The sequence below is a fragment of the Mesocricetus auratus genome, unplaced genomic scaffold, assembly GCF_017639785.1.
Source record: "Mesocricetus auratus isolate SY011 unplaced genomic scaffold, BCM_Maur_2.0 Super-Scaffold_4256, whole genome shotgun sequence".
Classification (NCBI taxonomy): domain Eukaryota; kingdom Metazoa; phylum Chordata; class Mammalia; order Rodentia; family Cricetidae; genus Mesocricetus; species Mesocricetus auratus.
This window is the reverse complement of record NW_024429182.1, coordinates 118,390,940-118,403,185: the sequence shown is the minus strand read 5'-3', so window position 1 is coordinate 118,403,185 and position 12,246 is coordinate 118,390,940. Positions and strand designations below refer to the sequence as shown.

The window sequence follows — 12,246 nt, the reverse complement described above, 5'->3', positions numbered from 1 at the left end:
AGTCTGATCACAGAGCCTGGAAAGGAGGTCAGTCATACCATCCATTTAATGACGCCCAGTGACCTTGTGGGAAAGAGAGTGAGGTGACCCCACTGCAAGGGTAGAAACTGAAGCCACAGAGGTTCTGTGGCATGGCAGATTCATGCAAATCAAGAGGCAGCAGCCACAGGATTTGCCCAGCAATGTTTTTGCAGGACCCTCCAGCTGTCTCCATGGGGACAATGGGAGTCATCTCTCACAGTCGTGGCTTATTCCTACAGGGACAGATGCCACATCTGTGAGCAAGAAGGGTGGAGTCCAGCAAGAAGAAGGGGCTGGGGAGAGTGAAAACTACTAACCCATGGATGCGTCAAGATGAAGGCCCAGGAATACCCAGACCTGCCCCTTCAGGAATGACTCTCACCAGCAGACTCCAACCCTAGCTGACCAGTCCTTCAGATTCCCCACCACACACCTTCTGCTTGCCTCCAAAGACAGCCCTGATCCCTCCAAAGCTCTCCACTCCCATCCCCTCGCCGGATTCTCTGTCCATAAGCATCACGAGCACTGTCCCAATGACCAGGTTTCAACCCAGAGAGGAGATGACTACCGCCCAGCAAGCAGCTTCCTGAATCCCTGCCAGCCTCAGTTTGCACCCGGGCTACTGCAGCACTTGGTAGATAGACCTCAGAGGGTGGGACAATGTGGGGAAGTCAAGGATGCCTGGAAGAAGGGTGGGTTGGGATACAACGTCCAGGAAGGGCGGTACTTTGGGAACAGACCAGGAGAAACCAAAGCCTCCGTTTTCATTAGAGGTCTGTCTGGGGCTTTGTTGCTGAAACACCATGCTCACCATGTTCCATTGGTCTTCCCCGCAATACCAGCCAGGGCAGTGCTCACCCAGGGAACTAGGATATGAAATAAAGCCTTGAAGACCTCGAGGACCGCCATATCAGTCCTCTTATTTTATTATTAATTTGTCACAACAGTAATACATTTGCATATGTGTATCTGTATACCTATGATATAATTACATATATATATGTAGCATGCAGAAGAATACAGACAATAAACTTAATATCTAAATGTCAGACTGCCCAAACATTTATTGGCTGTGTGAAACCCAGTTCCTTATTTAGACCCAGTTTCCCCATCTATGAACATGACCAATGTATATTTAATTCACAGGGTTGGAACAGTGTCTGTTGAATGAACGGTGACTATAATCAGTTATCAGGTACTTAACACTGCGGCTGGTTACTGAGCACTCAGTAAGAGCTGGCTCCTGCTAGCTTTCTCAGAATCAGGCAGTGACATGGGACACTGAGTTTTAACAGTGCTACCCTATGTTAGTTATTATTATCTTTATCTTGCAGATAAGGAAATTAAGGCCCAGGGGAGCAAAGGGCTTTGTCCACAGCTAGAGAGAAGCCAGGCTGGGAAGAACAGTGGAAAAGAGAAGTTGCCCAAACCTCTGTGTCTGATGATGCCAGCTTGGAGTTAGATTCCTGAAGCTTCAACCACCCTAAACCAGACCCTTTGTGATGGAACAAGCCAGATGGGGGCACTGGGGACAGAAGTTGAGGCCAGGGAGAAAGACTCCCAAACCTGCTGAATGCCCCTTTCCCCAGCCATCCATGTAAAATAGCTCAGCAGGGTCCTCGCTGGTCTGATCTCTAATTGGCATGGGCTGCAGGCTGCAAAAAAACCCTGGGGCTGCCAGCTTCACATACTTGCTGCCTCTGGGGACCCTGAATTTGGAAACACTGCCCCAGAGGGAGACACAGGCATGGAGGCAGTTCTGGCTTTGAGAAAGTTCCCCCAACAGGAGGCAAGGTGGCACAGGAGGCCATACCAACACCTGGGAATGCCACTGGGAAAAGAAATCTCAACATTCTGGCCAACGCAGCAGAGGCCCTTGTTCTCAAGACCCCGAACCCCTGGGAACATGAGGAAGGCCTGCTTACAGCCTTCTAGGCCCTTCAGCTCCAACTTCTACAGAGCCTTACCTTACATTCAAGAGAAGGAAACTCTGGGGATCCCCCAGGGAGGATTCCAGAGACCTCTCACCAGAGGAGATCACCTGAGGTCTTCCTCTTGAGGGTCATCAGAAAGAAGCCTGTCCCATGCCTAGCCACAAGAAAGTGTTTCTACTCCCCAAAGCAGAGGCCAGAGTATGGCTCAGACAATGACCATGGACTCAGACTGGGCCATCCCAGCAGGTTACCAAAAGATCTGGGTGACACGATCTCCATCACCCAGCTACTCTCAGCTACCTTCTCCAAGTCCCTTGGAGATGAGAGGTTCTGTAATGCTGCTCTTCAGTCAAAAGAGCTGTCTGAAGGAAAATCCTCCACATTTCTCTTTAGAGAAACTGGCCATAGGATACCCAGCTAAAGGTTCATCCCAAGGGCAATGGAGGCATGGGAACTAGACCAGCAGTGGATGTGCACTGAGGAATAGCTGCCAGTTCTCCCAACACCTCTGGTTCTTGCCATTGGACACCCCATGGTAACTCAATCACCTAAGACTCTGCTCTTGTCTTTGCTTGATGAATCTGTAAAATGGGAATAACCAGCCCTGCTCAAACAACTCAAACAGCTCTTACAAAAACGAGCCAAGCAACAGCAATCTAGGACTTCTGATAAAGATGATTAGTGGGACTCTTCATGAAGATGAGTCCACTGTATAGAGCATCACTTGAGTGATGGTCCAGCCCCTGGGAAGGGTGTTATCAGCATTGGGAATGCAGAGAGGGAGCTGAGTACCCCTGTGCCCACTGAGCCTGGTCCCATCTTACACCCTATCTACCCATACCTGCTAACTAACCTCTTCATCAAAGCGCTGAATTGGAAGAGCCAAAGACTCTCAAATCACCTCTCCTGTCCAATCTCCTCTCAAACTCAGGGTCCTCCACTCACAACAAGGGCACCATTCTGTTCTGATTAAGCATGGTTTAGCAACAAAAACAAATTATCTTGCAGCCCCTAAACACTCATATTTATTCAATTACTATATGCTTAGATATCTCCAATCTATACATTAAATATTAAATATCTTCTGTTACAGGCAAGAATAATTTGAGATAAATGTTCTAATATTTTCCCGCACCCAGTGGAGGCCTGTCTCCAACAAAAGGATGACATCTTTGCAAGGACTTCTAGGCCTGAGCCCAGCCTGGGGTGGGGGAGGGGGAGGTGGGGCATGGGATGGGAGTCAGAGTCAGTTGCCCAACCTATAAGGAAAGGTCAGAGACCCTAAAATCTTCTGAAGTGTGTGGCATTTGGTCTAGGTCATTGACGACAAATCGCATCCTGTGTCACAAATTTTGGCAAGTTCTAGGTGGCCTGACTTTTCTAGAAGTGGGAAAGGAAGATGGGGAAATAACAGTGGCTCGCAGCCAGTAGGAACTTGCCTGTGCCCTCCTCTCGGTGGTATCACAGAGTCACTACAATCCCCCAAGAGGGACCCTTAAGAGAGGCCTGGCTAAGCCTCCTGGGGGATGTTTCCTGGCGCTGAGATGGCAGATGTCCGAGTTGGAAGGGACACTCTGACCCACGGCCTGGATTCATAGTCAGATTTACAGGCTCTGAGTGGCTGGAGGCTCCAGGACATCTCCAGGCAGATGGGGAAAAGCAAGGCTATAACTCACTGTGTCCTGTTCTTCTCTTACTCCTAGCCTGCCACTGTTCCCCAGAGGCACATGAGTGCAAGAGCCACTCAGTGGAGCACTGAGATGGGAGCCCCAGGTCACAGTGGAAATGTCATGATACTGGCAAGGGCCATACACAGGGACAGTCATAGATGCTCACATACCACACACCCAAGACTCATCTGGAGAGTGGGCCAGCATCCTTTCCAGACACGAAGGGTCAGCTGGCAGAGTCTGGCAGGGCAAGGATTAGGGGTTTCAAGGATTAGGGAACTCGGCAGGATCCTAAGGATTCTCCTAGACTTCAACTCAGCCCTCCAGGTCCACCATGCAAGCATTCTCAAAGCCACAGCCAGGGTTCCATGGGATTTTCCCAAACTATCGTGTTCTCAGCTTCCAGGCAGCCTTGGAGCTGATGTCCTCAGCCCCAGGGGGTACTATGAACGCTTAGCCTGCTGAGCACACTGGAGCTGAGGATTGTAGGTCATGGGGGATGCACCTGAACCCAGTATGAAATCCTGCTGCCAAAGAAGCCCAGGGCTCCAGCTTCCATCCTCGAAATCACTCTATCCAGGGTCTATAACCTCTTTCCTTTCAAACCACACCTCCGAGGCATGCTTCAACTCCACCTCTCTCACTGGCCTTTGTCAAGGCTGGGTCACTGAGCTCAGTCCTTAAAATGGAGCCGAGGTGCCTAGGGAGCAGAGCCCCCAGATGACCCTTCATGCAGCAGAGAGTCTCCAAGGGAAAGGGAAATACAGAATCTAAAAACCTGCCAAACACCTGGAGCCCTATGGCAGATCAGCAGATATACAAATGGCGGCTCAACGCCCTAGCCAAGAGTACATAAGTAAGTCTTTGAAAGCCCAGGTAACGGATCTCAAGAACATCTGACACGGCGACGCCCCTCTCTCTACATCCATCCGCTTTGGACAATGCAAGAGACACGCTATGCCAAACCAATGCAACCCAGTAGGACCGGCCCAGGGAGGCAGCCTCAGCAACACATCTTCTTGGCCACCACCCTCCCGCCTTTGTGTCGTCAGAGCCTGGTTGGGTGTGGCTGCCCATGGACCCTTCTGGATAAGTCTATGGTATATTAAGACCTACAACAGCAAAAAGACTGCCCCTTTGAACAGAAAGGGAACAGAAGGGATCTGGAGGGAGGGGTTCTTTGGAGCCACTGGACTGTGGCTGGATGGAGGCAAGACCCCCACTTCTTCCCTGATGCCTTGCGGCTGATTTTCTCCTCATCTTAACAGGGTGGTCAAGGGAGTAGGGTCTACCCAAAACTCTAGATGGGTACAGCCAGCACTCAGATTGACACTGCAAGAGAATTAGAGCTACAAGGTAACAAATCTTGTCTGCCTAAAAACTGTGCTCAAAAAGTTCACTATCTGAGGATGGATACCTTAGAAGAGCCCAAGAAGCTGTCTGTCAATGCCCAGAATCTGCCCAACTGCATGCCATCGCCCAGAGCACCAGGCCAACAGGCAATGCTCCTCCTGACCCCGTATCTCTAGAAACATATATCTGAAAGACATCTCTCTCCAGGCCACACTAAGGTCGAGCTCTCCCCTGCCCTGTTTTCCTCTCTGCCTTCAAGCACCCACCCCTTCCAGTAGGCCTTGGGTTGGGGGCCTGACATGTACGTTGGACAGACCAGTATTCGAAGCTAGAATCAGGTCACAGGCCTGGGAAAGGATACCTTTGCCCTTAATCTTCCATTTCTTAAGGGGTACGACGAGAACAAGGGCATGTGCATCCCTCCATGAGCACGACTCCTCTCCCACCTTGGGGCTCTGTGCCTCTGGACCGGGAGTCTGAGCCCTTGAGTTTAGTCAACACCAGACACACACGTAATAGGACACTGGGGGAAAGATGGAGTGAGAAGGGGTCATCCAACCCCTGACCTCTGACCTCCCCCACCACCTACTCTGTGGTGTCAGGTGGATTTAGGAGAGTTCTGATGGCCAGCTAGAGTCCAACACACACTGAGGGGCTCCGGATCCACTCCCTGCTCATACAGCCACAGGCGCTTTCCTGGGATCCTCTAATGTCAGGAGGGGGCAAGAGGCCCCCTGTGTCTCCCTTCCATCCGTGCCTCCAGGAAAGACCAATCCTACTCTTCCCTATGGAACTCCTTCCCAAAGCCTCCGTTTTTTAGAGGTGTGACACCTCCATGTGTCCATGCAGAGCCTATGTGATTGTGATCAACCCTGCCTCCCTGAGGGTTCCCAGGGATACACACATCCTTGGAGCAGAGAACGAGCCAGACACAGCTCACCGGCTCCCAAACTCTCCAATCCTTGGCACATCCAATCACCTGAAAATCTCTTTGCCTCCACCCAGGGGTGTACTTCCAGGTCTGAGTTTCCCTGACAATCCCCCTCCAGACTTTGCCCCAGGCCCCCTCAGAGATGATGAGCAGGCCCGGTGGCCTGCAAGGGGGTTGAGGCTCTTCCCTTGTCCTCATCTCCCTTCCTCTTCCCCCTTGGTTGTCTATCTGGTCATCCTTGGCCAGCCTAGAGATGGTAAGGAGTGAATAGCAGGGCTAAGATATGGGTCAAGCTTGTCTCCTGCACCAGGAGTCAGGGATATCTCCTGGGGCTGCCCATCTCCCTCAAAGTGTAAGCTGCAAGAACCCAAGCCGTCTCCCTTGAACCAAGAAGGCGGGTGGGCTCTAGAGACAACAAGACTGCAGTTCCTTCAGGCTTTGCAGCCCTGAGGCAATGGCTGGAGCAAAGAGAAGGTGGACAGGACACTGGGAGGGAGGGCAGTGTCCACAGCACACTGAGTCCATTCTTGCTCTAGTCGGTTCCCAAGGCAAAGAGCTATCCTAAATGCCTCCCTCAGAGCCTGGCCACCATCCTACCCATCCTTTAGAAGCCCTGGGGCAGAAAGCAAGGAGGTGTCCTCTGGACATCCCAGGGCCATCCACACCCTTGAGGGTGTGTGGGGGGGTTAGCCGGGTATCAGGGGTGGTGGTCAGTCACCTGGCTGAGGGATGAAGGAAAGGCTGTGCGGGCTCCTGGTGCCTGAGCTCTTTCTTTCTCTCCCTCCCAGGCCTCTGGCCCCTGTCCCTACCAAAGAAACACAACAACAAGAAAAGAGCAGGCCACCACCGACCTGCGGGTCCCACTCAGACGGGGCGAACCAGGCAAATGCCAGGTAGAGTTCAATTTTTGAAATAAACAGAACCGCAGAATTGTGGAAGAAATCCCTTTCCCAAAACATGGGTCCTCCTCCCTTTTCCCTCCAGCAGCCTGATTCTCAGAATTATCCTGGGCAGTTACCGAAGCCCAAGCCAGGAGGAAAGGGTCTGTAGGCGCCCAGATGCGGATCAGGGTGGGAAGGGGGGGGCGGATATTTCGAAAATGCCCAAAATGGGGTTGGGGAGGGCGGCGAGGGGGAAAGGAAAAGCAAAGAGGTAGGCGTCCATGACGGCCTGAACACGTCCGTCCAAAGTCTCCTAGGGAGCAGTCAGCTCCCAACTTGTTTACTTATTGGCATGTTTTACTGTCTCCAAAAGGAAAGAGTTAAAAAAAAATCTCGACCGATTCTCAAGCAGTCCCTATCTGTCACCTTCCCTCCTCCGCTAAGCATTGCCTCTGCCGCCGCCGCTATCTGCCACCGCCTGTCAGGAAACCGAGCCGCCTCTACTTTATTCCACTTGAGCGTGGCCAAACTGTTGCTATTTAGTGGGGGGCAAAGAACCCAATTCGCACCCTCGACATGAGCCGGCAAGAGGGTGGAGGCGGGGACAGGAGCTGGGCCCCCGGTGCCCTCCGTCCGAAAGGGTCCTCTCCAGGGAGAGGTACCCACAAGCATCATCCGATCACGCCTGGCTAAGGCAGGAGTCACCTGGAACACGCAGCCCTACAACATCTCCCGAGCCAGGGCGAGCCTGACGCGCGCCCGGCAGGCTGCGAGCAGAGGCGAGCTGGGGAGCGCAGGGCCGGTTCCCGGGCCGCGGGCGGGCAAGAGGGAGACGCGGAGCTGGGGCGTGGAGTGGGGGTGGGGGGCGGGCTGGGCAGCGGCCGCCTGACTTACATGGAAGTGATATTCCTTGAGATGTCCGTGATGTTGATACTGGCGTTCCCATTGCTGTTCCCTGAATCCTGCCCTTCCAGGAGGGGGAAGAGGTTCCCATCGTCCGGCCGCCGGCAATTGATCTCAGTCTTGCTGCAGACACAATTTGCAGGGCAAGCCAGCACCGAGCCCACATAGTCCAGCCAGACGCTTCCCAGCAAGAAAATCCGCCAGAAACTACACTTGGCTGGGCAAAGAGAGACATCCATCTCCGATCGCTGCTTCTAAAAAAGAGGAGGAGGAGGAGAGGAGAGGGGGGTGGGGTGGGGGGAATGGGGAGAGCAGGGGGGGAAGGAAACAAAGACGACGAGGGAGGGGGGAAGGGGGAGGGGGCCTCTGCCTTTGAAACGCCGAGCGATCAGATGCAAAATCCTTCAGCGTCGGAAACCATCGCGGCCGCCGCTGCCGCTGGGTGGGAGCCGCGGGGAGCGCCTAGTGGCGCGGTCTGCCGGGCATGGTGGCCGGCTCGGCGCTCGCCGGCTTGCGGGGTCCAGGAGCTCTGGAAACGAGGCGCGCTCTCCGACTCCGAGACTTTGCAGGGTTGCAACAACAGACGGTGGGAAGGCAAAAATAATAATAATAAAAGGGGAAAAATGGTGCTAAAGTCACCAAGTCCCACCTCCTGGGCAGAATTAAAACGGACACACCTGCAAAACACACTCGCACACACTCACATACACACGCGCGGAGCTGGAGGAAGGAGGAGGAGGAAGATGCAGTCAGAGCTGCAGCAGCAGCCGCGAATGGCTCGCTACGCGCCTGCAGAAATGTACAAGTGCTCCGAGCCTTACGAAACGCACGGGTTATCGGAGCGTCTTCCTCGGTTCCCTCCCTCCCTCCTCCCCTCCCTCCTCCCCTCCCTCGTCGCGGCCTCCTCCCCCGGCCCCCCGCCCGGGCTGGGAGAGGCAGGAGAGCGGAATCTCCCCCTCCCTCTCCTCCCCACACCCCTCTCTCTCCCCGCCCGTCCTCTCCCTCCTGCTTCCCCACCCACCCACCCACTCGCCGGCTCTCGGCTCTCGCCGGTACCGCCACCCGCAGCCGCGCCGCTGCCCGCCCGCTCCACGCCTAGCGGCCCCACGACCGCTCGCCGCAGCCGAGGGGGAAACCAAGACGGAAGGGAAAAAGTTGCAGTTGGGATTCCGAGGGTCGGCGCTGGGGAGGGAGAGTTGGCAAGCTGGATGCGCGACACGAAAGGCGTTCTCCTTTCCACTTTTTGGCCCTTGTGCTGCCCGGTTTTGCTGCAATCTCCTCCGCGGGAGGAAGCGAAATGAGCGCGGCCGAGGTGACCCGGGGTGCTCCCCAGCCTGGGTGAGGGGCGCAGGCTCGCGGACAGTGGCGGGGGACAGAAGCGCACAGGAACCAGAGCGAGACAGCCAGGGACGCCGGCCACAGACGTGCCTAGATCTGAATGACACTCATTTGGGTAATCGAGAGTCCCGGGAGCTGGGCTCGCCTTGGGAGGGGACTGCGGGACATGGCACGCTGGGTGCCCCCATGCCCACTGCTCCTTCTTGGCGGTGCGTTTTGGGTTCCGCCTTGGGCAAGCGGGAGAGAGAAGCCGAGGGAAGGGGGAAGGAGTGCCCGCAAGACTGCACAGGAGAACCGAGGTGGCCCTGGGCGAGCTATGCAAAGGAAAGAAACGGCCGGGAAATTGAGATGCAAAGGGCATTTTTTGGCAAACGCCACGCCAGCACCGTCAGAGGCCGGCTTCTTGGGCTCAGTCCTCGGGTGCGCTGAGCTGGCAGCCGGGTGAGGGGGCGGGAGGGCTGCTTTCTCCGGATTTGGGGGGCGCAGAACCTCCCTCTTTTCCTCCCCACAAACACCCCTTCCTGGTAGGGGCGCAAAACAGGTGCAGCCTTCGAGGCAAGTTTAGACCCGGTAGGGAGAGAAGTATATTCCCCGCTTTTAGCCTTGATAGGATTTTAAAAAATAAAAATAATATGTAAATATGTGAAATGGGAACTATTTCCTGAGAAAGCCGGAGATTTTGCTGTGGGAGAGGAGAAGAAAGGGTTAGGGGAGTCCGAGCAGGCAGACACACTACAGCATTCACACTCAGAAGAAAGCGGCGCTCTCCTCCCCAAGCTTGGGTGAGGGCCGGCAAGGAAGCAAAATACATTGAATTCAACTGCATCCAGGATCTGAAAGGATTCTCCCCGGCCCCCCTGTGGATTCCGATGCAGGTCATGCAACTTGCAGGCAAGATGGGGGAAGGGGTATTGCAGTGCCACCAGCCTGCCCCTGGTGCCACCGACAGACAGACCCGATGTCTTACGGGGCCACTTTTTGCAGGGAGTAAACTTGGATGAAAAGGGGGAAAGAAAAGAACATGCCTATAAAAGGCAGTTTCCCCGACTTCCCATTACATTCTGCCTCTCTTTGGCCTCAAAGAGACTTACACCCTGTCGCCATGATGGCCTTGTCCCCAGAATGGCATTTTGCCCTCCCGCCAGCAGGAGGGGACAGAGTGGAGACCGCCTTAGACTCTCAAACCAATTCCTACTGGCCCCAGGCCACTCCGTGGTGTCCTTGTCCACTGGGAACCTCCCTAACACTTCAAGTGCCATTCTGAGTGACTTTGGGGTTCACTGGGGAGCAGAGAGAGACTAAGCCAACACACTGACCTTGCCTCTGTCGGGTCATGGCAGAGGAGAAGGACCAGGGAACATTTCCCAGAACACCCAAGCCAGACAGAGTAGCTAGGGACTGCCCGAGTGGATTTAACAGAGTTCCAGTGTGGAGCGAAGCGTGGTTGTATCTTAAAGGGTGCCCTGACCGTGTTAGACAGAGATGATTTTTAACACATCCATCCTGCAAAGAAGGGTAGATATCAATAAGTCGGGATTAAAAACAAAACTTTAGAAACCCGTTCAGAGGGGGTAAATCCAGGCTGTGAAGTAAGGAGCTCTGATGGTTCGAGAGGTCTTTCCTTCTTAATTGTGGGTGAGATTAAGGTAGGGTGCTAGGGTCTCCCAGGAGCTTTGAGCTTAAACTGAAGAAGACCCTTCTTTATGTATCCGGACTGCAAGTGGGAAGAGCAAGTTTCTGCCTATGACCCTGGACAAATGCACTTACACTCTGGGCCTTAGCCCATCCATGAAATGCCCACACTGAACCAGATCATTGCTCTCCTCGAGCTGGTGACATCTGTAGTCCCTGAAAGCTTGTGATAATATAGCTCCTTAGGCCCCACTAGAGACTTTGTAAAGGAAACATTTTAAGAGGTTTCCCCAGGTGATTGACAGGAATGGAGGGGGCGGTTTCAGAGTCACTCCAGCTTGAATCAAGATGAACCTTGAGTGAACGGACATTGGAAAGGAAGAGGGTTTGCATGTGTGTTCACAGTAGCATCCTGTTAGAGTAAAATGAGCTGAATTGCTTGCAGAAACAGAACTTTGGAACTGCAAGATGGCTGTCATCAATAAAGTGCTGACCACACAAGCATAAAGACTCAGCACCCATTTTTTAAATGGATTTAGCAATAAGCATTGCTAGGGAGCATAGACACAAGAAGGTCTCCAGTGAATGCTGGACAGCAAGATTCAGTGAGAGGCCCTGTCTCAAAAAATAAAGTAGGGAGCAATCAAAGAAAGCATGAGACATCAACTTCTGGACTCCACGTGTACCCACACACTGTGCAGTCACATAAACATGTACACACAGAGACCTTAGCTGCCAGTGCAGCTCTTACAACCCACAGAAAAGCAGCCAAAGAAAGCCAGACTTGGGTGAGAGAACAGGACAAAGTCTCTGGCATACACTCCCTCCTCTCAGTCAACAGGTACCCAGAGCATTTGGAGTATCTTATCATCCTGCTGAGAATGTCCTGCTTGACAAGGAAGGATGACTTGTCATATCATCCTGAATTCCCAGTGTGTGGCCTCTGTGTCTTGGAGATATGACTCATCTCAGCATCCAGACAATCAGGCTAATCTGTCCCCATCTCCTCTGCTGCCAGATGGAGTTTCCTAAATGAGGAAGCTCATCCCCCACCCCCTGACCAAGAAGAGACAAGAAAGAACAAAGTTTGTTTGTTTGTTTGTTTCCCCTACAGAATATAAAGCTCTAGAAAGCTTTCACATGGAGGCAGATGCAAGGGCTTAAAGAAGATTCCAAGGGGTCCCGGAGGCTCCAAGGACGTCTTCAAACACATAGGCCAGACAGGACAGCCTAACCAGGCACAGAAGATCTACTTTCCATATAGCTACAGACATCAAGCACATGGCTCTTTCTTAAAAGAAACTTCCCGGCCGGGCGGTAGTGGTGCAGGCCTTTAATCCCAGCACTCGGGAGGCAGAGGCAGGTGGATCTCTGTGAGTTCGAGGCTGGGCTGGACCGATAGCCTCCAAAACAATACAGAGAAACCCTGTCTCGAAAAACCAAAAAAAAGTAAAAAAAGAAACTTCCCCAGATGTGTGAATGCCTGAAACTTCTGCTTGACTGTCAAGAAGGGATTCAGTGCCTCAAAGTCCCTGCACCTAGGAAGGGAATAAAAACTCCGGGAAGCAAAGGACATAGCAGGC

General features: G+C 53.3%; 1 protein-coding gene across 4 annotated transcripts in view; it reads right to left on the bottom strand.

Moving 5' to 3' along the window:
- The window catches only part of Ntrk3 (neurotrophic receptor tyrosine kinase 3), a 377,921-nt gene extending 369,369 nt beyond the window's left edge, over positions 1–8,552 (bottom strand). For all 4 annotated transcript variants that reach the window (XM_005077774.4, XM_005077775.4, XM_005077777.4 and 1 more), the window contains exon 1: positions 7,685–8,552. In XM_005077774.4, the coding sequence (XP_005077831.1) occupies positions 7,685–7,932 (248 nt within the window). In that variant the 5' untranslated portion in view covers positions 7,933–8,552. The remainder of the gene's footprint in view (positions 1–7,684) is intronic.
- Positions 8,553–12,246: the final 3,694 nt, after the last annotated feature.